General features: G+C 35.9%; 1 protein-coding gene across 1 annotated transcript in view; it reads left to right on the top strand.

Annotated features, from left to right (window-relative positions):
- LOC125276501 (adhesion G protein-coupled receptor A3) overlaps nucleotides 1–26,242 on the top strand; it is a 160,000-nt gene that overhangs the window by 114,550 nt on the left and 19,208 nt on the right. Inside the window, exon 15 of the mRNA XM_048204028.1 lies at nucleotides 23,810–23,937. Within this exon, the coding sequence (XP_048059985.1) occupies nucleotides 23,810–23,937 (128 nt within the window). The remainder of the gene's footprint in view (nucleotides 1–23,809; nucleotides 23,938–26,242) is intronic.

Raw genomic sequence — 26,242 nt, 5'->3', positions numbered from 1 at the left:
GGTGGAGAATGCGTAATGTTTTTGGAGAACAAGAAGCAGTGAATAATGTTTGGTTGATATACTGGTGCATTACATGAGCGCAGCACTGCATTACTGCACCATTATCAGTGTGTGGCAGCAATTCAGGAGCAGGACAGGACAGCGGCCAGATACCATCCCACTTCACTTCTCTCGGGACGTTATCTCACTGTGCCACGCTGACGAGGACTTAGTACTTGAGCTGCACGATATCTGAAAAAAACTGACGATATTTTGTTGTTCTGTGATATTGAGATATTAAAACATGCAGGTATAATGACTTGAATGGCTCTATTATCAAAGAATGCAGCATTTTGGGGTGATTTTGTTGGAGTTCATTTGCATAGAAAATTAAAATAAAAAAAAATACTAATAAAATAAAATAAGTTTTTACTTTGAAGACATTTTTTAATGGCAAAATCCTTTTAGGGCTGAGCGTCACTGTAAAAAAAAATCCTCGAAGTTGAAAATAAAACAGATTATTGGTGTACATTTTACAAGAAAATACTATTTTATGTGTTACTTGCTGTTGAGAAATTTACTTGCATTTACCATTTTACTTAAAAAATGTACTACTCACTTTTTTTTTTTTTTTGCACCAGTGCATTATGTATTAAACTACCTAAACTTTGAGTTCTGAATATTACAGTGTTTCATAATTTCATAATTTCATAAAGGAAATTTAATTTCTCATCACAAATGTTGCAAGACAAATTGCTTTACCGGGTTTAATTCTAGGGTTAGTCATAGTTTAATACCTAAAGCACTTAAAAAAAAGAGTAAATTTAACAAAAAAAAACAGTACATTGAAATGTGAAATTTTGAAGTAGAAAACTGAAATAGAAATTTTCATGGGAAATGTACTCCATGTTAAGCACAGGAAATCTAAATAGTGTTTTTTCCTTAAATGTTTTTTACTTATTGTGGTTCTGAAAGCTTCGTTCTGTCCAGCGCTGTTTAAATCCGAGCTTCTCACATCTCTTGTATTTCACCGTGGACAGCGGTTTGCTAATAAATTGTGTTTAAATGCTGATTGTTTTTGCTCTGAATAATCAGTTCTGACTAAACTGCTTACCATTCATTTGATCCATTGCCTATTTTCCGCCAACCATCGCTGTAGTCAGCAGATTGATCGTGTTCGAGCACCTTTCTCCTGACAAAACGTGGATACGTATGTTCGTCTTCTACCAATTACATTACTTCAACCTTTTGTCATTCGAATAAATGATGCATCCCTGCTGAGAATCTCACATATTAACGCGCTAGTCGGTTTAATGTCTGCTTGACTTGTTTGTTAAACGTGTGAGAGACTGAAAGAAGGGAGTTTGTTTCTAATGATTGGGTTTTTAGGTATTTGTTGTGGATTTTGCTGAACCTTCAAACTGATGTTTGTGATGCTTTCAGTCTTCAGATACATTCTGCTGTGTCACTTTTAATGTTTAGGATCACTTTGAGTGTCATTGACCACTTTATTTAATTTCTGATGTTTTATTGTTTATTTTATATTAGTAATTTTTTTGTATTTTATTTTATGATACTTTGACGCATCAGTTTAATGTTTAGGTACACGTTACGTTTCATTGACTACCTATTTCTATTTTGTATTCTTTTATTTTATTTGTATTTATTTTGATGTTAGTGTATATAATAATTTTTGGTTTGACTGTATATTTAGTGTATATATATATATATATATATATATATATAATCTTTATTTTATATTAATTTATATTTATATTAAGAGTCCTTTTATTTATTTATTTCTATTTTTTATTCTTTTATTTTATTTTTATTTATTTTGATGTTAGTGTATATAATAATTTTTGGTATGACTGTATATTTAGTATATATATATATATATATATATATATATATATATCTTTATTTTATATTAGGTTTTTTTTGTATTTTATTTTATTTTCAGATACTTTGACAGTCAGTTTAATATTTAGTATCAAGTTGTTAGGAGTTTGACGACCTAAAGAGTCCTTTATTTTATTATGTTTTATTTTATTTAGCATTTAAATATGGATCGCTTTTTCATTGACTACCTAAAGATTACTTTTTCTCTATTTTATTTCCACATACTTTCCGGTATGTCAGATTAACATTTAGGGTCACTTTGAGTAAGTCGTTGGTGGTTTGACTACCTAAAGAGTCATTTGTTACAAAATAAACTCATTGAGGGTGAAATAAGACCCCTCTACACCCTCTCAGGGTTTATTTTGCACTAATGACCGACAGTCAAACTGAATTAATCACCAATGACAGTAAGGAAGTCATTTTAGGCAGATGTCGCTATATATCATTGAAATAGCCCTCTCACTGCTCTGATGGGATGGGAAATGTTTTTCTGCTCAGTGTGAACCACAGTGGTTTTGACCTATTGACCTCTGAGCTGCTGACCTTTTGACCCTATTTTGTTAAATTTCCTCCGACTCGGTCACAACCGGTTCTAGGGTTCATAGATATTCAGGTTTTAGCACAGACATTATTTTGTAGTTCGTAGCATGCTGTACACTCAATGTCTTTGACATGCCGGGTGTTTAATTTTGCTTTGAAATCATCATGCCATCACAATATGTGCTTGTGCTTCAGTTTGCAATGACCTTGTTACATCAATTTTATTTGTGTAGCATTTTTCACAATACATATTGTTTCAAACAGTTTAACATGTTAATGTTTATAATACCTTAATGTGAGTTTAGAGCTGGGCGATAATATAGTTTACATTTGGCAGCAATATAAAATATTTGCTCTGTAGTAAATATTGATTTGTGAGTCTACTGCATGCATTTATTTATATGTACTTTATTTTATTCCATTTATCTTTATTTTTATACAATATAATATTATTTTATTTACATTTTAAATATTATTTTTACATATTTAAACATGTTTAGACATTTTTAAAAAATAATGTAAAGTGTTGTTATTATTATTATTATTAATATTATTATTATATTTTATCTGCATTTTTATATCATTTTATATTTTTTATTTACATATTTGTTTTTATATATATATATTTTTTTTAACATATTTTTAAAAAACACATGTAAAGCATTATTATATTTTATTTCATCTATATTTTTATTTACATATACAATTTTATATAATTTAACATTTTTTCTAAAAAACAGTGTAAAGCATTTATTGTTGTTGTTGTCCACACACAGCTTTGGCTAATTTCTTTAGTTTTCTGCACAACAGAGTTTAATTAAGCTTTCACACTCTTGCTGAATAAAACACATTATACATCAGACTTGATGCCAATAGTCCAATATCTTGCTTGTTAGAGAGACTAGAATAGTCTGTACAGAGCAGAAACACAGTTTAAAGTAATTAAATTTCATTATAGTGACTCAAATTACCAGGCACATGGAAAAGACCAGCTGATGAAAAACTCATGGCCTCAGTGTTTGTGTACTCGTGTGTATCTGAGAGGCTTTTCTTATGGACTGTTGCATAATTAGGAGCCGTAAAACTGATGGATTGTTGCTCTTTGTATTCTCTTATGGTTGATAAGGATTCTGGGTAAATGACTACTGTGTAATTTTGTTACAAAACAAAAAGCAGCACCCAGAGTCCTTCTTTTTTGGGTGTTTCATTTGCATCATGCCATTTTTCTTCTTGGTAAAGCAAGTGTTGGTTCATTTGTGAAGCCGATAATGTTGGGAGTTTGGAGGCCAGTCCCTTCTCTATGAGCCGGTCTCAGGATGAAGGGTTTGGGATCATTAAAAGACACTCTGCAGGCGGGTCGTTTAAGGGCAAATTTCACAAAAACCTGTCTCGGTTGTTGATTTTGTGGTAGCAGCCTATTTGTGGCAAAGCCTTTAATTTATGCTGTTTTAAAGAAGAAAAACAGTAATGAGAATCTAATGAGAATCATCATTGAGAATAATTAAAAGAAGGGTGTTTTCACACCTGTAGATCGATAGCATTGTTCTGAAACAGGGACTTAATTTGTTACAATGTTGCATTTTCTTGGTTCGGTTTGCTTTCACAAGGCAATATTTCAAAGCGTACCAAAATGTGTTTATGCAAGTCATATGCGTGTACAACTGACCTCTTATTGGTCAGAGTTTCCTCTGCATCATCCATTAAAATGATTGACAAGTTCGCTTCATGAGCTGAGCATATTGTGGCTTGTTTAGTACCTACTGTCGAGACACATGCAAACACTATACGAATGTAGCCGTCATTCCCACTGTTAAATTATGTAATCTCTCTGTATCTCCCAAAGCTGTATAATAGATTTGTCAAGACACATGCAAACACTATATGAATGTTATAATGCAGCTAGAGCGGGAATAAAGGCTTCGTCGGGACAGCGTTCTTGCATGGAGAAGCGCAATTACACATATTAAGATGAAGAGGCGCTCTTGGTTTTTAACTGCAGTAACTAATGTGCTCACTCACAGAATCAAACACTGCTGCATTTCATATAACACATTTCCGTTAAAAAAATTGATATTGTTTGGTCTGTTGGGTTGGATTGCTTTCACACCATAAGCGAACTGCCCCAGAGTTTGTTTGCAGTCGGGCCCGAGACCACCTGGTTCAGGCGATCTCGGAGCGATTGTTTTGGTGCAGGTCTGAGCACGATTGCCGTGTTCACATATACCTAAACGAACCGAGCCAAAGGAGAAAACGCACCAGGTTCCGAAACAAATGCTCTAACACCCTAAGGGGGGGAAATCTCAAATACAGTGAAAAAGAAAAGTAAAAAAAAAAAAAGGTGATCATTTGATAATTTTTGACCGAAAATATTACGTTTTGGTTTTTTAGATTTTTTTTTTTTTTTACTTCATCGGAATGGTACAAATCTTGGTAAAGGTTTTGGCACTTGCTATGCGTACACAAATATAATCATGGACATGATTCGAAAAGGTTAAATGGTCCTGAATTGTGCTCCTCGCAGTCAAAAAAGGAGTGCATTGGAAACTAATGGGAGATGAATCTCATCTAGTGGATGGCTCTGATTTTCTCATAGTTTTAGAGTAAAACAGGTTTTTGTGTGTTACAGTAGTATAGAAGGATTGTGTGTGTTAGTAGTATAGCACTACTGTGTGTTACAGTAGTATAGCAGGACTATTTGTGTTACTGTAGTATAGCAGGTCTGTGTGTGTTACAGTAGTATAGCATGTCTGTGTGTGTTACAGGAGTATAGCAGGACTGTGTGTGTTACTGTAGTATAGCAGCAATAATCACCAAACTTCAGTCTGTTGCTCCAAAGCATTCAAAATTTACCACAGTTTACGTTGGAAATTTCATTTTCAGCTTTAAAGTGATTAACAGGTAATAAATGGATCATAACTATTACATAAATATAATTTAGTATGTAAAATCCCCTAAAAATACAAAATATTAAATAAAAAACATGGTCAAACTAAAATATAGTATATTCATTTCAATGAAATAGAAAAATTTGGCCATTTTGGCTACCATATGAGCAGCACCATAAGGTTAAAATAGGCTTTACATTTTTATATATTTATAACATTTTATTTAATTTTTTTTTAAAACATTTTATTTCTTTGTCATTTCTTCACTCTGTGTGTGTGTTACAGTAGTGTGGTAGGTCTGTGTGCGTTACAGTAGTATAGCAGATCTGTGTGTGTTACAGTAGTATATCAGGTCTGTGTGTGTTACAGTAGTATAGCAGGTCTGTGTGTGTTACAGTAGTATAGCAGGACTGTTTGTGTTACTGTAGTATAGCAGGTCTGTGTGTGTTACAGTACTGTGGCATATCTGTGTGTGTAACAGTAGTATATCAGGTCTGTGTGTGTTACAGTTGTATAGAAGGACTGTGTGTGTTACAGTACTGTGGCAGGTCTGTGTGTGTTACAGTAGTATAGCAGGACTGTGTGTGTTACAGTAGTATAGCAGGACTGTGTGTGTTACAGTAATGTGGCAGGTCTGTGTGTGTTACAGTAGTATAGCAGGACTGTGTGTGTTACAGTATGGCAGGTCTGTGTGTGTGTTACAGTACTGTGGCCGGTCTGTGTGTGTTACAGTAGTATAGCAGGACTGTGTGTGTTACAGTTGTATAGAAGGACTGTGTGTGTTACAGTACTGTGGCAGGTCTGTGTGTGTTACAGTAGTATAGCAGGACTGTGTGTGTTACAGTAGTATAGCAGGACTGTGTGTGTTACAGTATGGCAGGTCTGTGTGTGTTACAGTAATGTGGCAGGTCTGTGTGTGTTACAGTAGTATATCAGGTCTGTATGTGTTACAGTTGTATAGAAGGACTGTGTGTTACAGTACTGTGGCAGGTCTGTGTGTGTTACAGTAGTATAGCAGGACTGTGTGTGTTACAGTAGTATAGCAGGACTGTGTGTGTTACAGTATGGCAGGTCTGTGTGTGTTACATTAATGTGGCAGGTCTGTGTGTGTTGCAGTAGTATAGCAGGACTGTGTGTGTTACAGTATGGCAGGTCTGTGTGTGTGTGTTACAGTACTATGGCCGGTCTGTGTGTGTTACAGTAGTATAGCAGGACTGCGTGTGTTACAGTATGGCAGGTCTGTGTGTGTTACAGTAATGTGGCAGGTCTGTGTGTTTCTTTGTTTGTGTGTTACAGTATGGCATGTCTGTGTGTGTTACAGTACTGTGTCAGGTCTGTGTGTGTTACAGTAGTATAGCAGGACTGTGTGTGTTACAGTATGGCAGGTCTGTGTGTGTTACAGTACTGTGGCAGGTCTGTTTGTTTGTTTCTTTGTTTGTGTGTTACAGTATGGCAGGTCTCTGTGTGTTACAGTACTGTGGCAGGTCTGTGTGTGTTACAGTAGTATAGCAGGACTGTGTGTGTTACAGTACTGTGGCAGGTCTATGTGTTTCTTTGTGTGTGTGTTACAGTAGTATAGCAGATCTGTGTGTTACAGTAGTATGGCAGGTCTGTGTGTGTTACAGTAGTATAGCAGGTCTGTGTGTGTTACAGTACTGTGGCAGGTCTGTGTGTTTCTTTGTGTGTGTGTGTGTTACAGTAGTATAGCAGGACTGTGTGTTACAGTACTGTTGTAGGTCTGTGTGTGTTACAGTAGTATAGCAGGACTGTGTGTGTTACAGTAGTATAGCAGATCTGTGTGTGTTACAGTAGTATAGCAGATCTGTGTGTTACAGTAGTATGGCAGGTCTGTGTGTGTTACAGTAGTATAGCAGATCTGTGTGTTACAGTACTGTATCAGGTCTGTGTGTTTCTTTGTTTGTGTGTTACAGTATGACATGTATGTGTGTGTTACAGTACTGTTGTAGGTCTGTGTGTGTTACAATAGTATAGCAGGACTGTGTGTGTTACAGTATGACAGGTCTGTGTGTTACAGAACTGTGGCAGGTCTGTGTGTTTCTTTGTTTGTGTGTTACAGTATGGCAGGTCTGTGTGTGTTACACTACTGTGGCAGGTCTGTGTGTGTTACAGTAGTATATCAGGTCTGTGTGTGTTACAGTACTGTGGCAGGTCTGTGTGTGTTACAGTAGTATAGCAGGTCTGTGTGTGTTACAGTAGTATAGCAGGTCTGTGTGTGTTACAGTACTGTGGCAGGTCTGTTTGTTTCTTTGCGTGTGTGTTACAGTATGGCAGGTCTGTGTGTGTGTTACAGTAGTGTGACAGGTCTGTGTGTTTCTTTGTGTGTGTGTGTGTGTGTGTGTGTGTGTGTGTGTGTGTGTGTGTGTGTGTGTGTGTGTGTGTGTGTGTGTTACAGTAGTGTGACAGGTTTGCAGTTGGGCAGTTTGAGAGAAGAGAGGCATTGTGGCAGGAGGTGTCTTGGTCACACAGTCACTTCAGTCTTCAAACAGCACAAAGCAGCTGCTGTGACATGTATTACTGGAGATCAGAGCTGCTGAACACACTTGTGTTTGTCTCAACACCATCAGGGTTTTCAGATGCAGGCTCTCTGCAGAATATTCATTAGGCCTCAAAGAATAGTTCACCCAAAAATGACCACTTTCTCATAATTTCAGTATTCAGTTTTTATTTAGTCAATTAAAAAAATACATTTATTTAATCAGTATATAAATTATTTTTTATACTGATTTAAATCTGATTAAATTTACTTTTAAATATTTATTTATTTATTTTTATTTTGAACATTTTAAATTATTGTGCATATTTTTTAATTTTTTATTTAGTTATTTTTTCAAATGATTTCAAAATAATTCCACCTAAACATCTCATTTTGTGGTCAGAGTTGTAGGTGAATTACTATTTGAAGGAAGAATTACCTCCTGCTCTTTATAATACTTTGTTTGTACGCACAGATTGATGTCCGTTAGTGACTCATCATGTGCATGTGTGTCGATCTGTTGCGTCGTCGAGTTTCAACACCCACATCGGTCTGATGGTAACACCCGCGGGGCAGATGAGCGATGCGCCGGACTATCAAAGCTGAAATCTAATCTGTGTGCTGAGATTAGCCCGTGACACAGCAGCACCAGGCCACACAAACGTCCTAATGAGCGGCCCACATGTAAATGGCTTTGGGACGGGCTGAGACGCCACTTACGGCCAGATAGAAGAGCTGTCAGTGTGTGAGATTGGACCGTCATGCACGACATAATCAAAGAGCGGAGAGAGACTGCGCAGAGATGGAAGAGTAGAAAGCGGCTTACATAAGACCATGCTCAAATGATGATGGATTCTGGTGCGCAGAATCGTGTCTTTATAAATGTTTTTGTTTTTTGCTACACACACAGCCGGGAAGGGGAAATGTGCTTACTTAATGTCATGATGTGAAAAATCTAATGTTTTTTCCTTTAGTAATCTCTTGAAAATATGTCCAGGTCACATTTCAACCAAAAATAAAAAGCAAAAAAAAAATAAATAAAAAATTGTTGAGGGGTAAAATGAAGACTAAATCTTTTTTCCACATTGTGACATTATTTTCATGATAATTAAACACATTATCCACTCCAATTGTCATGACTTTAATGCCTGTCTATGTTTTAATTTTTAGTTTTTCTCATTTTCATCAAATAATAAAAAATAATAAAATGACTGTGATACAATTAATTTGTATGCTGATTAAATCAGGCAAGACAATAAATACTACCATTTTTTTAGTTATATATTAATTTATTTGCATTGTAGTGATGATAATTTGAAGGGAGAATGTGCTTAATTGTCAATAAAAATAATGTCACATTGTGAAAAACCTTGTTCCTAATTGTCTGTTTTTTCCCCTAAGTTTTAATGAATTTATTTTCAGGACAATTATGCACATTTTCCACCCCTGTTGTCATTACTGTAATGCATCTTTACTGTAATGCAACTGCAGTCTGTGCATGTTCTCAATGAAATTACAGAATGGATAGTAGTTGGTCCAGGATGTCGATTGGTCAGTCCAGTGTTTCAGCGCTTCAGTAACAGCTCTTTCACTGTTGCGCACTAAAAAGAGCCGGTTTGATAAATATTAATTTGCACATCAGCCTCCCTGGAAATGTCCCTGTCTCAAAGCCTCAGACATATTAATATCGGCACACTGGCGCTCGGATGCACAGCGGTGTGTTTTCAGTATTCTCAGAAGCTGCCGCTGCTTTACTTTGGCAAATGGAGTGTTTGTGCCGAAGAGACGTGGAAACACTGCGGCTTCTCAATGGACGCATCCACCGTATGTGATTTCCACTCTCTGTGCCTGCTGTAAAGCCTCTCAAAGGGTAAAGATAGACAGATTCAGAAAAGATAGAATAATCTCATGAAAACATGTCATTTCAGCCCAAAATTAAGATATTTTGAAGATAAAATAGAGGTTAGATTAAGATATCCTTAACCTAACCACAGGCTCTACTGTTCACCACGATGGTAATCCTACAAAATCCCAATATAACACAACATTAAACACTAACTTATGTCTTCCTATGTAAATCTTGTGCAAAAACACAAAATAACACTAAATTTCAACATTTATTTTCCTTATGCAGTCTGACAAAAAGCATGCTGGGAATGAGAAATCTGCTGCAACTCAATCATATTAAGTTCACACAACGTTGTTCTTTTAAGTACAATAAACTTTTATTATTATTTGTGTGTAACAAACTCATTTCATTAATTTCACTGTTCGGTTTTGCATTGTGTAATACAGTGCATTTTTAGGCTGATTAAATTATGCAGGACACTAAATACTACTTTTATTTATTTATTTACATTTTAGCATTTTGTTTTAGTGTTGGAAATATTTTAAAATATTTTGCTTTGAAGATGATGCCTATTTTAAGGCTATTAAGTTTTTGTTTATGAATTTATTTTCATGGCAATTAAGCACATTTTCCACCCCAATTCTCATTGCTGTAATGCATCTGTATAGTTTAATTATTAGGTTTTATTAATACAGTACATGATAAAATGACTAATACAAGGCATGTTTATGCTGATTAAAAAAATCGAATCATATCACTTTATGGATTTTATTGCCTTTAAATCAGCTTAAAGGCAAATACAACAAACACTACTATATAAAAAAAACATTATTCCATATATAAAGTTAAATATTTAAATAATCAGTATATGCATTTATGCATTTAATTAATAAGTATATAAATGTATTATATACTGAACAGCAAATACTGCCATGATTTATGAATAATTTATGTATGTTTCGATTTTAATGTAAAACGTGTTCTTAAAGGGGTCATGAACTGTGTTGTTTTATTGTTTTATATTGTTTCCTGGGGTGTACTTCTAATGTTAGGATGCTTTTTACATGAAAAATTGTCATAATTTAGAAATAAATTTCCTACCCTGATTTTATCCCTCTGATTTGAACGCTCTGTTTTAATGGGCGTGTCTGGTGTGAGACTTAAGTGTAAACCCCCACTGCTGTGATTGGGTAACATCTTTGTGATATGAAATAGCTAAGTATTACTCTCTCGAAAACTTTTAGCACATTCTTACAGCTCTTGAGGTTAACTAATCATGAAAAATGTTGCATTACATTTAGATCCATGCCATTATATTTCGATCGTGGCATGAAAGGTTGCAGTGATGAACATTGTAGTCGATCACAGACGTGTTGTTGAGTGCATGAAAGCAGCGATCTCGTCATTGTAACTCAATTTCTGCACACAAACTTATGCTTTCATCATAACTAACTGTGCAAACTCAATGAAACTAAGAGATTCATTGAATTCAGTCATAAACTCACACTGTTTGATTGACAGCTCCAGTGATTGGAAACGGAGCGTTCTTTGATCATTTTTTATATATAATTTAATCACCATTTAAATAACAGATTATTTTCAGCCTACAAAGAGAAACAACGTGAAGTTGAGTGTTTAGTCACTGGTTTGATTTACTGACACACAGACAAAGATCATCTGACTGTACATGAATCATTAATATCAGATCAGGCATTAGAATGAACACAGTTACTGACATGTTGTTGCATTACTGTCGAGTCCACATCGTAAAAGCCTGAGCCAAAATGCGATTGATTTACCAAAGAATCCACAGTGAAATGTACCGAATACAAATTATTTTCACATTGTTGAAAATAAATAACCATATTCCTAGCATTAGGATCCTTTGAAAGATAATGTTATTTTAGTCCTGTATCGCTGCTCTTTCCTCCTCATCTCACTAACGAACCAGTGGGCGGGGCTAACGTTGCAATGATGAAGTAGGCATTGATTTCTTCTGTAGAGGCGGAGTTTCACCTATCTATGATAGGCACATTCTGGAACGAGTCTTTAGCTGTTCCTGGTGTCAATAAAAGCTTTTATCGGATTAACAAGGAAGTTTTCCTTTCTGAAATGTACAGGATATTCTTATAGTGCGATGACTTATATATCAAAAGCTCAAGGAAAAGTTGATTTCTCAATTCATGACCCCTTTAAGAGGTTTTGTGAGATTCCCCCGGCCAGTCTTATACCGTAAAGGTGTTTCTTAACAGCAGCAGTTGTGAGGAATGTCTGGTGTTTATGGCTGATAATGTCTCATAATTGCACTGCTAAAATATATTCTTCTGGCAGCTGCACAGCTGATGTTCATTCTGATCGGCTGACAGATGCTCATCATGGCGTTCGTTCACTCGTCTGTGCTGTTGTTACTCTGAACCCGGACGCACCTGTGCATGCAGCTGCCGGGACGTTTGCTCCTGTCACCAGAGGATATTTGTGTGCATTTGAGAAAACAAAACTACAGTAGTAGGCCAATTAAAGAATTAGTTTAAAGTGTTTAAGACTCACAGCTGTATCTAAGCAGAAGATGACTCAGACTTGAGGATCCAGGACTCTTTTGGCACACAAAACACCCTAAAACCATTTGACGTCCTTTAATCTCTCAACAGCATCACATGCATCTTGACAGTGCTTTTCTGAAAGCAGCTTGATAATTTCAGTGTTTGTTACCCACAGTTCCTCTTGGTGGGGATGATTGAGGGAGAGCATCATCCTGGCCAGCGACGTTCAATTGAAATGCACATGAAAGCAGTCAGCAGGTGATCATCAAGGTCTCGTAAGGCTCTGATCTGTCTGTATTAATGGCATCTTGCTTGTGTAAATGATTAAAGTTAATCAGCTGCCTGGAGATGTTTATATCGGATCCCTTTCCCGTTTCCATCAGAGACGCGCTTTCATTATGCGCAAACAAATAGAGCAGCTTTACTGTGTGTTCAGCTAATGTATTTCAAAACATGCCTTCTGCTCTGATCAAACCCTCAAATTAATCAGATGTAGAGGTGAATCTCACATTTGTCGCATTTCAACCCTCAATGAATAAATACAAAATTCGTGAAGAAAAATGTGCCTGTTTTTAGGACAATTATCATAATGTTTTGCATTGTGATATTAATTTCTTATTAAAATAAAGCACATTTTCCCCAAAATTTTCTTGACCATAATTTAGACATTATGTATTATTATTACTGGTGAGTCACATTAAATTCTCATTACTGTAATAGTGTCTGTACTGTTTATTATGCTTCTTAATATATATATATATATATATATATATATATATATATATATATATATATATATATATATATATTAAGTAACACATATTTTGTAACACATATTTTGATTAGATAATCAATTTTTCTAAAATAGAGCCAAATAATGTGTGAAAGTATACATATAATAGACCCATGCTATGCCTTTGTGTGTAAAGATGGTAATTTTTAAGCATGACTGTTTGGATTTATATGAAATAGTAACATTTTACAATAAGAGTACATTTGTAACATTAAATAAGGTTAATAAAAGTATTGTTCATTGTTAATTTCGACATTTACATTTTAACATTTTAAAGTTGTCTCTTACATTAGTTATAGTGCACTATGAATTAACATGAACGATCAATGTATAATTAATATATTAGTATTTTTTATGTATAAAAATTACAATAAACATTTAGCCATTTTTTTAATTTAAAGAAACAATGTAAGAGAGTTAAAACTGAACACAATCTTGCTGCTCAAACTGTGTACAGAACAATTTTTAATAATATTTTTTGCTCCTTTTGTATTTTACATTTACTTGTACTTTTACTTTCAATACTTAAGTACATTTAATATAAAAAAAATACTTATTGTACTTAAGAAGAAAAAATATCACATGGTAAGATATCTATACTTTTACTCAAGTATGGTTTTCGAGTACTTTATACACCATTGATGCACATACAATGAGCGCATTCAGCTAAGGGTGCTCTGATCAAGATTTTTGGGGCCGTAATGGTCGAAACGATCATCGATACCGATGACCAAAATAAATAATACTACTTATTTTAAGTATAAAAAAAAATAAGATATGAAAAATTATCATGAATTGACAACTCTTTATTTATTGGCAAGCAATATGTGCAACATATTCAGTTTCCTTTCTTTTAGGTGATTAGGAATAACTTAGAGCTTAACAAATATAGCATTTCTGTGAAATAAAAAAAAAAAAAAACAGAACAGTCTTTATCAACAGAAAGTAATGAAATGTAAAACACTGTATAAATTACAGATGAATCCTGCTAAATTTACTAAAGAGCAGTGAGTGATTTTCTTTTTGTCTTTTCTTGTTTGATTAACATTAATGACACAGACGGCAGCAGGTTTATTAGGCTGCTGTCACTTTAAGACCGAATCCCAATATTCTGTTACACATGCAACTTATGTTTAAGTGAATACTCACCAAACCGGGCATTTTGACATATTTCGGTGTGTATTTGACCGTTTAGGCGCGGACTTTGCTTGTCCGTGTTCCACTCTGTCTCGGAGCGCACAGAAAGCCGCTTGGAGAACAGTATCGCTTTCGTGGCTTAATGCAGTTTTATTAAATCTTTTTATTATTGAACACGCCCTGAAGATTAGCAACTGTATTTTACGACAATTGTTGATCTAGTTGGTTTGGATGTTAAGATTGGGCTTTTAAGGAGGAAAGAAAGCGCACACTGTGAAGGAAAGAAATGCATTAAAATATCACAGCCCTCGTTTCTTGCTGTCATTGCTGTCGTTGTGATATCTCCGCTCTCCTTTTCAGAACTGTTGAAAATACAAAAATTGTCTTGCTAGCTTTGCGTCATCTGATCGGCCTTTATAGAGACCACCGATCAAACTATAAAAAAACGATTATCGGCTGATAACGATCAATCAGAGCACCCCTACATTTTGGATGCTTGGTAAGTTTGTTGTTTGGATGTTTGTTTGTTTTGTTTTGTATCTTTAGGTGTATCATTTCTCCAAAAGAAACAAGAGAACCGAACACAACCCCAATACAGTATCTATTTCTCTCTGTTTTTCATTACAGTCATGAGAAAAAGAGATGCAGATATGCTTATATTGTCATGAAAATTAGTGTGGGCGAAAAACCAATGGTCCTAAAAAAAGGCTTTATTTTCTTTCTGGAAATTCCAAATCATTATTTATTCTTCAGAGGTTTTGTGAGCTTCGCCCGTGGGCTGTTTTCTGTCTTCAGCGTGTTCTACAGACAATCTAAGATTTCTCGTTGTCACGCTTAAGCAATGCTGGAACATTAAAAAGATTCTTAAAGGACTTTCTCCCCTGTTAAATACAGCAGCACCTCCTTCACCCTCTTCATGCCACCATTTGGTTAATAGCTTCTGAAGGACACGCGTGTAGTAAAACGCACGTGAAGGACGGGGACGTGTTAGTGCTGAATGTTAATGTGGAGGTGGGCGTTCACGCGCTCCTCACACCTCCTCTCATCCGCTCCGCAGTCACTCCCCTGCCTCCCTTTGTAACGCTCATTGTTGCGTAACCTCGCCAGTAATTTGTTCAAGTGTGAATTGGACGAGTGTTGAAACCATACTCTTATGCAACCGAGCTGCTGTTAATCGTCTTCAATATTATTTGAGGTCAATGCTACATGTTTTTCAGACGAATCGAATCACTGTTTCTCGTTGTAACGTGAGTGTTGTTGTGGTGGGAATCAACCGAGTCTCTTGCAAACTGAAATCTGATCGTCTCAGATTAATGCCTGATGGTATAATGTGCCACGGTAGAGATTGTGATACAGTGTTTATGTGCCGTGATAGATGATGTCTCATGCAGTACACTCGCGCTTTCAATGCAGACATCTGTTGGATCTCTTACACAGACTCTCCCGCTGCTCACTGTGTCCTGTCTCTCCCTCTATATGCACTTACATAAGAATAAACCATCTGAAATGCTTTGAATCATCATACTATTAAACACAATATGTTGATTTAAATGATGTCTGTGCTTTCACTTTGAGGAGAGCAACTCTAGTGTGCTTCGGATTTCTAAAGCATGTCAAAATGACTATTCCCAAACGTCTTCATTTACTCACCCTCACATGTCCATTTTAAAGTCCAGTATGTGCATTGATCATTGAATCTGATCATCATATAAAGCTAGCATGTCTCTTCAGAAGACTTGGGTTAAACCGCTTATTTTTACGATGCATTTATGACCTTTTTTAGGATCTTGTAAGTTTTTTGGGAATGAACTTTAAATGGAGGGACAGAAATCTCTCAATATGTTCATTTGTGTTTGGAAGATGAAAGAAATTTTTATAGACCCCTTAATCGCCTACGTCATTGTGACATCACCGCTCTAGCTGGAGGCAAAACATAAGGAAGAACTCATAGCAGGCGCGCTAAAAGTTTGAGATTTTTACTTTAAAATGTCGTCATCTTGTGTTTTTGGCTGCCAGAATAGAAGGAACAGCACTTTTGGTTCAAAACTAAAGTTTTACCAGATCCCGGCAGACATTCCTTCACAGAAATCAAGAAGACAATTGTGGTTGAAAGCAATACGGCGTACAGACTGGACGGAGGCGATCATAAATAATGCTTGTGTTTGCAGTGCACACTTCATATCAGGTAAAATAATCGATGCATATGTAATGGTGTGTTGGTTTTATCTAGTACAAATCAGCAAGTTTCTGTTTTATAGGTGAAAAGTCGCCAACTTTCAGCGCACTAGCTAGCTTAAATGTTAAACAAACATACAGCGATAGATGTGTGTGCCATCCTTTGAATGGGCTCTTAAAATAATCCACATTGCTAGCCATAATCATAGTTAGCCCAGCGTTAGGTTATAAGCCTTGACAAAATTCCCCGAACCACCCAAAAGTAATTCATATTTTGTCTAGGAAATATCCAAAACTTAAGTTAATTTACAAAAATAGCTGTCACGGTCCCGCAGAGTCAGTGACTGTACATATTCGGACAGTTCTGAACCTTCTTCTGCATCCATGTTTAATAAATCCCTCCTAAAACATGCTAGCTTATGCTTGTCAACATTGCGTCCAGCGTCTCTTTTTGCCTCCAGCTAAGCCCCGCCCACCAGGAAACGTTGCAATGTTTACAAACTTTTAAGGGGTCTATAGGCTTGAAACGACATGAGGGTGAGTGTATGACTGAATTTTAATTTTTGTGTGAACTATACCTTATAAATACAGTAAGCTGAGTCTCGGATAAAACTAACTCTATATCACGATTCATCACCAATACATATTGTCACATTTTTATATCTCAATATAATAAAATACAAATGTACAAATGTACAAAAGTACAAATTTAGGGTACATTTGCACGACAATGAAAGATTTTTCAAGTACAGACAACAATGTTGTCAAAATGATCCCCATTCACACAGATCTGCGAAAACGACTAAAAATTATTCATGCTAGGCCAGTAGATGGTGATGTCACTGTAAAAATTATGTGTTTTTGTAGTTTACATGTACAGGTGCTGGTCATATAATTAGAATATCGTGAAAAAGTTCATTTTTTTATTGTAAATTATTTTTAACAATAAAACTTTCATATATTCTAGATTCCCTACATGTAAAGTAAAACATTTCAAAAGTTTTTTAAATTTTTTTAATTTTGATGATTAGAGCGTACAGCTCATGAAAGCCCAAAATCCAGGATCTCAAAATATTAGAATATTTCCTAAGATCAATCAAAAAATGGATTTTCAAAACAGAAAAGTTCAAGTTCTTTAAAGTATGTTCATTTGTGCACTCAATACTTGGTCGGCAGCACATATTACAGCAAATGACTTGCTCCTAGCACAAATTACAGCATCAGTGAAGTGTGGCATGGAAGTGATCAGCCTGTGGCACTGCTGAGGCACTATTGAGCCTTCAGATCATCTGTATGTTGTTGGATCGACTGTTTCTCATCTTTCTCTTGAAAATATCCCATAGATTCAGGGGTCAGCCATGTTGGCTGGCCAATAAAGCACAGTAATATCATGGTCAGCAAACCACTTGGAAGTGGTTTTTGCACTGTGGGCAGGTGCTAAAGTCCTGCTGGAAAAGGAAATCAGCATCTCCATAAAGCTTGTCAGCAGATGGAAGCATAAAGTGCTCCAAAATCTCCTGGAAGATGGCTGCATTGACTTTGCACTTGATAAAACACAATGGACCAACACCAGCAGATGTCACAGCCCCCCAAATCATTACTAACTTCAGAAACTTCACACTAGACTTCAAGCAGCTTGGATTCTGTGCCTCTCCAGTCTTCCTTCAGATTCTGGGACCATGATTTCAACATGAAATGCAAAATTGACTTTTATCTGAAAAGAGGACTTTCGACCACTGTTCACTGTCCAGTTCTTTTTCTCCTTAGCCCAGGTAAGATGCTTCTGACGTTGTTTCTGTTTCAGAAGTGGCTTGGTAGTCCTTTTCCTGAAGATGTCTGAGTGTGGTGACTCTTGATGCGCTGACTCCGGCTTCATTCGACTCATTGTGAAGCTCTCCCAAGTGTTTGAATCGGCTTTACTTGACAGTATTCTCAAGCTTGCGGTCATCCACCTTTGCCTACCCAATTTCTTCCTTCTAGTCAACTTTGCATTTAATATGCTTTGATACATCACTCTGTAAACAGCCACCCCATTCAGTAATGACCATCTGTGACTTACTCTCTTTGTGGAGGGTGTCAATGATTGTCTCCTGGACCATTGCCAAGTCAGCAGTCTTCCCCATTAGTGTGGTTTCAAAGAACAAGAGATACCCGGAATTTATACTGTAGGGATGGTCATTTAACGAAACTCAAATGTAAATATTCTAATATTTTGAGATACTGGATTTTGGACTTTCATTTGCTGTATGCTCTAATCAACAAATAAAAAAAAAAAAAAAAAAAAATTGAAATGTTTTACTTTACATGTAGGGAATCTAGTATAAATGAAAGTTTCATTTTTTTAAATAATTTACAATAAAAAAATGAACTTTTTCACGATATTCTAATTATATGACCAGCACCTGTATACAATAACAGTATAGTTTTCAAAAACTTGCACACTGAATCCCGTTTTCAAAAGTTTGCATTTTTTAGGCCCCTAAAATGCAGTTGTTGTGTAAATGAATGGCCAAAACACATAAAAAGTTTTCCATTTTTAGTTGAAAATGGTGTCGTGTAAACGGCCCTGTTAATTTACTAGTTACTTGACAAAAGTAATCTGATTACGTAACTCGTGTTACTTGTAATGCGTTACCCCCAACCCTGATTGTCACACCCCTGTAGTGTTTTAATGATGGTACTAGTAAAATTGCAGAGGGAACATGTTCTTGTAAATCCTGCTATTTCCAGCATTGCTGGGATATATACAGCCGACTTCTGACCTGCTGACAATTCAGATCTCCTCAATATCCTTCATGTGTGATATAAATATGTCAGTGAACATGCAGTGGGTTATTTCAGGTCAGATGTGCTGTGTAATCCTCTAGTTATCCTGGTCGTTTTACAGTCATATCTTCCTATGTAGATAGTTGAACTTTCTGAACTGTTGTTAAATGAATTGCAGCCCTTGGGATGTTGTGAGATCAGTTGTGCCATTTTCTGCTATATGAATACGCCTACTGTATCATATTTGATACTCATATTTCTAAGGCCTCTAAATGATCAAACTTTGCTGAAGAACTGTTGGGCACATTCTACATCCATTCTGTCGTCTGATTGATAGTTTAGACTGTTTTATCTAGTAAAAATCTTTTAGTGTAATTGTACAAACGTCCTCCTTCAGCTCGTGTCTTTCTGCTGTGAAATCTGCACTGATTTTTATCAAGTAAACTTCAGAATAACTTTGATATTGTTAGTAATATTTCAACTGGGCTAAAGCATCTTCGGTTTACTTGATTATCCAGACGTCATTTATTAGAAAAATCATGAGTATCAAATATGATCATCAGGCTTTTGAGGAAGGTTTATTTGTTTATCTCTCAATCATCATTGTATTGCATTATATGTTTTAAAACTACAGAGCTTTGATCAATAAAACTAAGCATTTAAATATCATCTTACTAAAACATTATTGGCAGATATTGACATTTATATGCATTTTGTGCTGTTAAAGATTTCATTGATGTACATTACAAGCATCAGAATTTCATCATATAAATATCAGCATCTGCACTAAATTGCATATTTTTGCTCAGTTTGTCTCTGAATAAAACTCATCTGTTTTTTCCTCCATATTCTCACTGTGTCATTTATGAGCCATAAAAGCCTGATGTATCAAATATGATACTCAACAAAAAGTTTTTTTAGTATTATTTTATGTCAGGTTTCCATTATTAAAAGATAATCTCACTTTCAATTGTGAATGAGTAAAAATTCAGGGTATTTTTAATGTTTTTATGCACAAATTATATATTTGAGGCAGTGCCAGATTGTAGTGTGTAATTATTCAATCATTTGTCCTGTTTTAACAGCAGAACATCATGATTTCCATGTCTGTCCTGATAGAAACAGATTGAATGTTTACTGGAAATGTTTCATTTATCAGTTATCTGTATTAAACCACACACCAGTTGAACTTACTATCTTTATATCAGATCAGTGTCCTCCAGAGAATAAGATTTTAGTCATTTTATTACAATTTTTTATTTTATTTATTTTATTTTTTTGCAATGCATTATGCAAACAACAAACGTTACATGATTCATTTAGAATAATAACATTAATTTATATAATATTCACAGTACTGATCAAAATTACTTGTAATGAAGGTCTGTTGTCTTTGATATTAAGTTCCTCATTTGATCTGATGAGGTTAATAATCTCAGTATTGATGTGTTATCAGTGCTGCCGTGTCGTTTTCTTGTGCTGGTCTGATCTCAGTTTTAGTTTAGATGCTTTTTCTAAGTTTTCATAGCAGCCTGTTTCATAAGAGGATCAAGCCTGTGAATGTTCAGACCGCCAGCCAGATGATTTGTGTGTGTGTGTATTAATCCCTCGCCTAGTTTATGGAGATGAATATTTACAAGTCTTAGTACTCGTGTATTTCTCGCACTCAGCCTTAATAAGCAATGCGTACATCGTCTCTTTCTCTCCTGAATTTTTTTTTACTTTTGCCATTGCTGGTTGATTCCAGATCCAGACGGGTGCAGGTCAAAGGTCAGAAGATATTCAGGTCTCAGCACAGACATCAATGAATGTCCTTTGATGAAATATTGGAAAATGATTCACTTTAAAATAAAGATTGAAATGGTATACCCTTCTTTAATCTTAATATTGCTGGAAATAAACCCAAAAGGCCGCCTGAGTGGTGTGATATAGTTAATGATGAAGCTGATGTGAATATATCGAGTTAGTGTTTTAGTCTCGCGTGAGCAACTAACAGTGCAAACGTGATGCAACTAAGAGATTCGTTGAATAAAATGTGAGTCAAGAGTCCAGAGCTCAGTCACTGAATAACTCGTACTGTTTGATTGACAGCTCCAGGGATTGTAAAGGGAGCGTTCTTTGATCTCTTTCAATATATAATTTAATCACCATTTAAATAACAGATTATTTTCATCCTACTAAGTAGGGGTGCGCGATATATTGCGATTAAACCACACGCGATTTGCCAAAGGCTGTGATTATTTTATGCGCAGCTTGTCAGAGCTGTACGGCTCTGTGATCAATAGTAAATGCTTCTCCATCTGAAAGCCAGAGGGCGCTCCTGCACAGAAACAAATATGCCCTGCAGTAGAAGTAGATAACAAATGTACATTATAAGCGACTTGCAGTGCGTTCAGATGGATTAGCATTTGGAGCCATAGTTTGTTGACAAGCTGTGCATAAAAAAAAGATCGCAGCCTTTGCGATTTCATAATTGCACCAATTATCGTGTTTAAGCGATAATCGCTTTTAAGTTCAATGTTAAAGTTCAATCGTGCAATAAGTAGTGCAGCCCTGCTACTAAGAGAAACAATGTGAAGTTGAGTGTTTAGTCACTGGTTTGATTTACTGACACATAGACAAAGATCATCTGACTGTACATGAATCATTAATATCAGATCAGGCATTAGAATGAACAGAGTTACTGACATGTTGGATGTGAGCCAAAATGAGATTGATTCACCAAAGAATCCACAATAAATAAAATAAAGCTTAATTGAGACATTCACATTGTTGAAAATAATAACCATATTCCTGCATTAGGATCCTTTGAAAGGTAATGTTATTTTAGTCCTGTGTCGCTCTTCTCTCCTCCTCATCTCACTAACACACCAGTGGGCGGGGCTAACGTTGCAATGATGAAGTAGGCGTTGATTTCTTCTGTGGAGGCGGAGTTTCACCTATAGATAGGCACATTCCAGGATCAGTTGTTCATTGGGCCTGGTGTCAATAAAAACTTTTATTGGACTAACAAGGAAGTTTTCAGTTCTGAAACTTCCAGGATATTCTTATAGTACGATGACCTCTTATATATCAAAAGCACAAGTTGATTTCTCAATTCATGACCCCTTTAAGGATTGCTGGTCTGGGCTTGGTCTCAGATTAGGTGGTCTTGATTACAACACTAGTAGGCAGTCAAGTACCCTGACCTTTTCTTCGGACTCATTGTTTCTTCCTGCATCTTTTATTGGTCGTGTCTCAGTTTGTCCTTGTGCACGAGTGCTTATAACCAAAGACTATAGAATAACACAAGACGTGTCACTCGTATTGTTTTGAATGGGAGAAAGTGTAACGCACAATATGACGGAACAAGTCCCGCCTTCTAAATAAGAGCCAATCGCCGACTGGTAAAGTCATCGCGTCACTTCAGCGGCCGTTAGAATCACCGGTTTCTATAGAAACAGTCAGATCTCCGAAGAGACGCGCATTTAGGTCTGCGCATGCGCATTAGCTTGATCCAGCCTGAAAAATCGTTTTTTTTTTTTTTCGTCATGATTCGAGCGTTTAGAAAAATTCATGAGCCGATTGTTGTTAGATTTCATTGGTGATTTCAAATATGAAATTTAATCGTAAGGTTGGCAAACGGTTTTGGAGAATTTGATGTTTGCATGATGCCCAGGATGCCCGAGAGGCGTTTCAAAGATGGCCGCCGAGTGAAATGACTTGTCTTAAAGGGACTTTGTTATAACCTTCACATGTGTCGCGCTTTCTCGCTGTCTGTCATTCATCTGACTTCCTCTCTTTCTGTATCTGCTCCTTCACTAAACTCGGGGTCAAGGAGGACACAATTAAATGCTGCAGTCTGTGAAAAGCCTTGTACCGCTGCCGGCCCTTGAGTCCTTTAAAACACCCACACACACACACACGCACTATTACTGTATTACTGCTTCAGCAGAGTCTTTATGCGTTTGTATGTGACCTCTGGTGTGGTTGTGATGGTTATTGTCTAGTAAACAGGTCACAGCATCTTTACACACTCACTGGCACGTTCCACAAATAGGCCTGTTTAGTCATTATTTTATGGAAAGTTTGCTATTTTTGAAACCAAAATTTGGGGCATTATTTCTATATACTATGTGCTATGTATAGGTATACAAATAAATCCTAAAAACATTTAACCCTATATAAATATATATTTCTCAATATCACCACATAACGAATGAATAACTCCAACCTACAACTACTAAATATCTAACCTTTTCAGCATACATACGGTACGCTCACATAAAGTGATATATAATATATAGCAAATCTAAACTGCTTGATTGTTTATAACTGCTAAATGTAACTGTAAACTATATAATCACCCAGCTCTATAAAGTTGTATATATAAGTATAACCAGCTTTATCTGTATACATACAGATGTATATGTATATACATATACATAGTGTATGAAATGATGTAATTTCCTGGATGTTACAATTATGGAATTTTCTCTTCTTTTAAATGGGAAAGATCATGCATTGACAGGATGTTAAATGTATCCATGTTCATTTTACTTTCACTTAAATCTTATTATGAAAACTATTTGATATTTATTCCTTTAAGGCTTTAAACAAGGAATAAGACACTGATTGTGTGGAAAGTGCTCACTTTTCTGAGTCATGAGTCTGTGTTGTCATGGTAACGCAGCATCTGTGTATCTGATGCTCCTGCCGGAAACTGATTCTCTCTCTCTCTTTCTGTCTGTCTGTCTGTCTGTCTCTCAGGATCTGAAGAAGGTGCTGTCGTTCCCTCCATACCCGGGAGAGTTCCTGCACCCGGTGGTTTACGCCTGCACGGCTGTCATGCTCCTCTGTCTGTTTGCCTCCATCATCACCTACATAGTGCACCACAGGTAGGGCATTTAATTGCTCCTATTATGATATTTTTAAGGTTCCTAATTTTGTTCCTAAGTTCTCCTATAATAGGATTACATGCATTCAATATCGAAAAATTTTTATTATTTTAGATATTATTTTCTCATAATATCTATTGAAGCATCAGCTCTTTTCTCACAGTGTCTGCAACAGTTCAATTAAGGATTCAGTCTCTCTAAACCCCGCCTTTCTGAGAGCCTGCTCTGCTCTGATTGGTCAGATGGCCCAGTCTGTTGTGATTCGTCAGAAACCCAAACGCTCATTAGCATATCTGAATTTCAGCTCTTCCTCGGCACTTGATGCACAGTGAAACGAACAGTAACTATGGCGACGGTTTTACCGAATCAATCTCATCAAAGTGGATTTGCTTTGGCAGCAGAAAACAGCGTCTTCTCGACATGAACAGCACAAACTAAACTCTTCCAGATATGATCACAATAAATGGCTCACGACAACGATAATATCGCGAGTCAGCGATTCTGCGATAATCGATATATCGCTAGACAATCCTATAATGATACATCACGATATCGGTCTTAATATGAAAACAAAATGAACGTGAAAAGGTTAAGTGCAGGATAACGGATCTCATTACTTTTAATCAAGATAATTGTGTGTTACGCGTCTGCGACTTACTTTCACTTTCATATGAGGCAGTTTGCGCATCAGCTTGCTGAAGAGATCTGCGGTGATGCGTGATGCAGTAGCGCTGTCATATCTGACTCTCACATGTTTCAGTTTTAGTATTTTAGGGAGAAGTAAAATTTACATATGTAGTTTCAACAACCAGATGCATTTAGACTGATGCATAGACTGTTTTGACTGGAATGTGTCCCAGACCATCTCCTGAAGTGGTTTGAGCGATCGGATTTAAATCCATCTCAAATGCGTTTCGGAGGGCATTTAGACCTGGTCTTTTCACGATCGGATAGCTATCCGATCAGAGAAAATGCATGAAGTGACCAGGTGCAAACAGACCCTTTGACGTTCTTCACCGAGCGCTTACACAGATATACACAGGCGTTCGAAAGCAGGCATCTATCAGCGGATCCCTAATATATGCTTCCAAACACTCCCGTGTATATCTAAGCGCTCGGTGAAGAACGTCAAAGATGTCTAGTTAGTCACATCAGTGGTATAAAAGTGCGTCAAGATATAATAACCTCTTTCTCTTAGGCTAGTTAACGTATGTACGTAATGAGGGAATGTTCACGTTTCCCTCATTCATGTGTTGAGCGGCGCCTTGAAGGAGTAACGCTTTGAGCAGAGAAATCTATTTATAGCGCTTTTTTTATTATTATTAAAATATCGATATTTGGTGCAGCGATACGATTCTCGTATCACACAGAATAGGACGACGATATATCGCCATATCGATATTTTGTCCCACCTCTAGTCATGACTGTTTACGTTGCTTTTTTCATTTATACAGTACAGTCCAAAAGTTTGGAACCACTAAGATTTTTAATGTTTTTAAGAGAAGTTTCGTCTGCTCACCAAGGCTACATTTATTTAATTAAAAATACAGTAAAAAACAGTAATATTGTGAAATATTATTACAATTTAAAATAACTGTTTTCTATTTGAATATATTTCACAAAGTAATTTATTCCTGTGATGCAAAGCTGAATTTTCAGCATCGTTACTCCAGTCTTCAGTGTCACATGATCCTTCAGAAATCATTCTAATATGCTGATCTGCTGCTCAAGAAACATTTAATGTGTACAATTGTACAAAATATTTGTGTACAATATTTTTTTTCAGGATTATTTGATGAATAGAAAGTTCAAAAGAACAGTGTTTATCTGAAATCTAATCTTTTGTAACATTATAAATGTCTTTACTGCCACTTTTGATTGATTTAATGCATCCTTGCTGAATAAAAGTATTCATTTCTTTAATTTCTTTTCAAAAAAATAAAAATACAAATTCTTACTGACCCCAAACTTTTGAACGGTAGTGTATAATGCTACAGAAGCTTTGTATTTCAGATAAATGCTGTTCTTTTGAACTTTCTATTCATCAAGGAATCCTGAAAAAAAAAGTACACAACTGTTTTCAACATTGAACATAATCATAAATGTTTATTGAGCAGCAGATCAGCATATTAGAATGATTTCTGAAGGATCATGTGACACTGAAGACTGGAGTAATGATGCTGAAAATTCAGCTTTGCATCACAGGAATAAATTACTTTGTCAAATATATTTAAATAGTACACAGTTATTTTAAATTGTAATAATATTTCACAATATTTTTACTGTATTTTTAATTAAATAAATG

The sequence above is a fragment of the Megalobrama amblycephala genome, linkage group LG10 (assembly GCF_018812025.1).
Source record: "Megalobrama amblycephala isolate DHTTF-2021 linkage group LG10, ASM1881202v1, whole genome shotgun sequence".
NCBI classification, from domain to species: domain Eukaryota; kingdom Metazoa; phylum Chordata; class Actinopteri; order Cypriniformes; family Xenocyprididae; genus Megalobrama; species Megalobrama amblycephala.
Note: the sequence above shows the minus strand (reverse complement) of the source record. Positions and strands in the feature narration are given on the sequence as shown.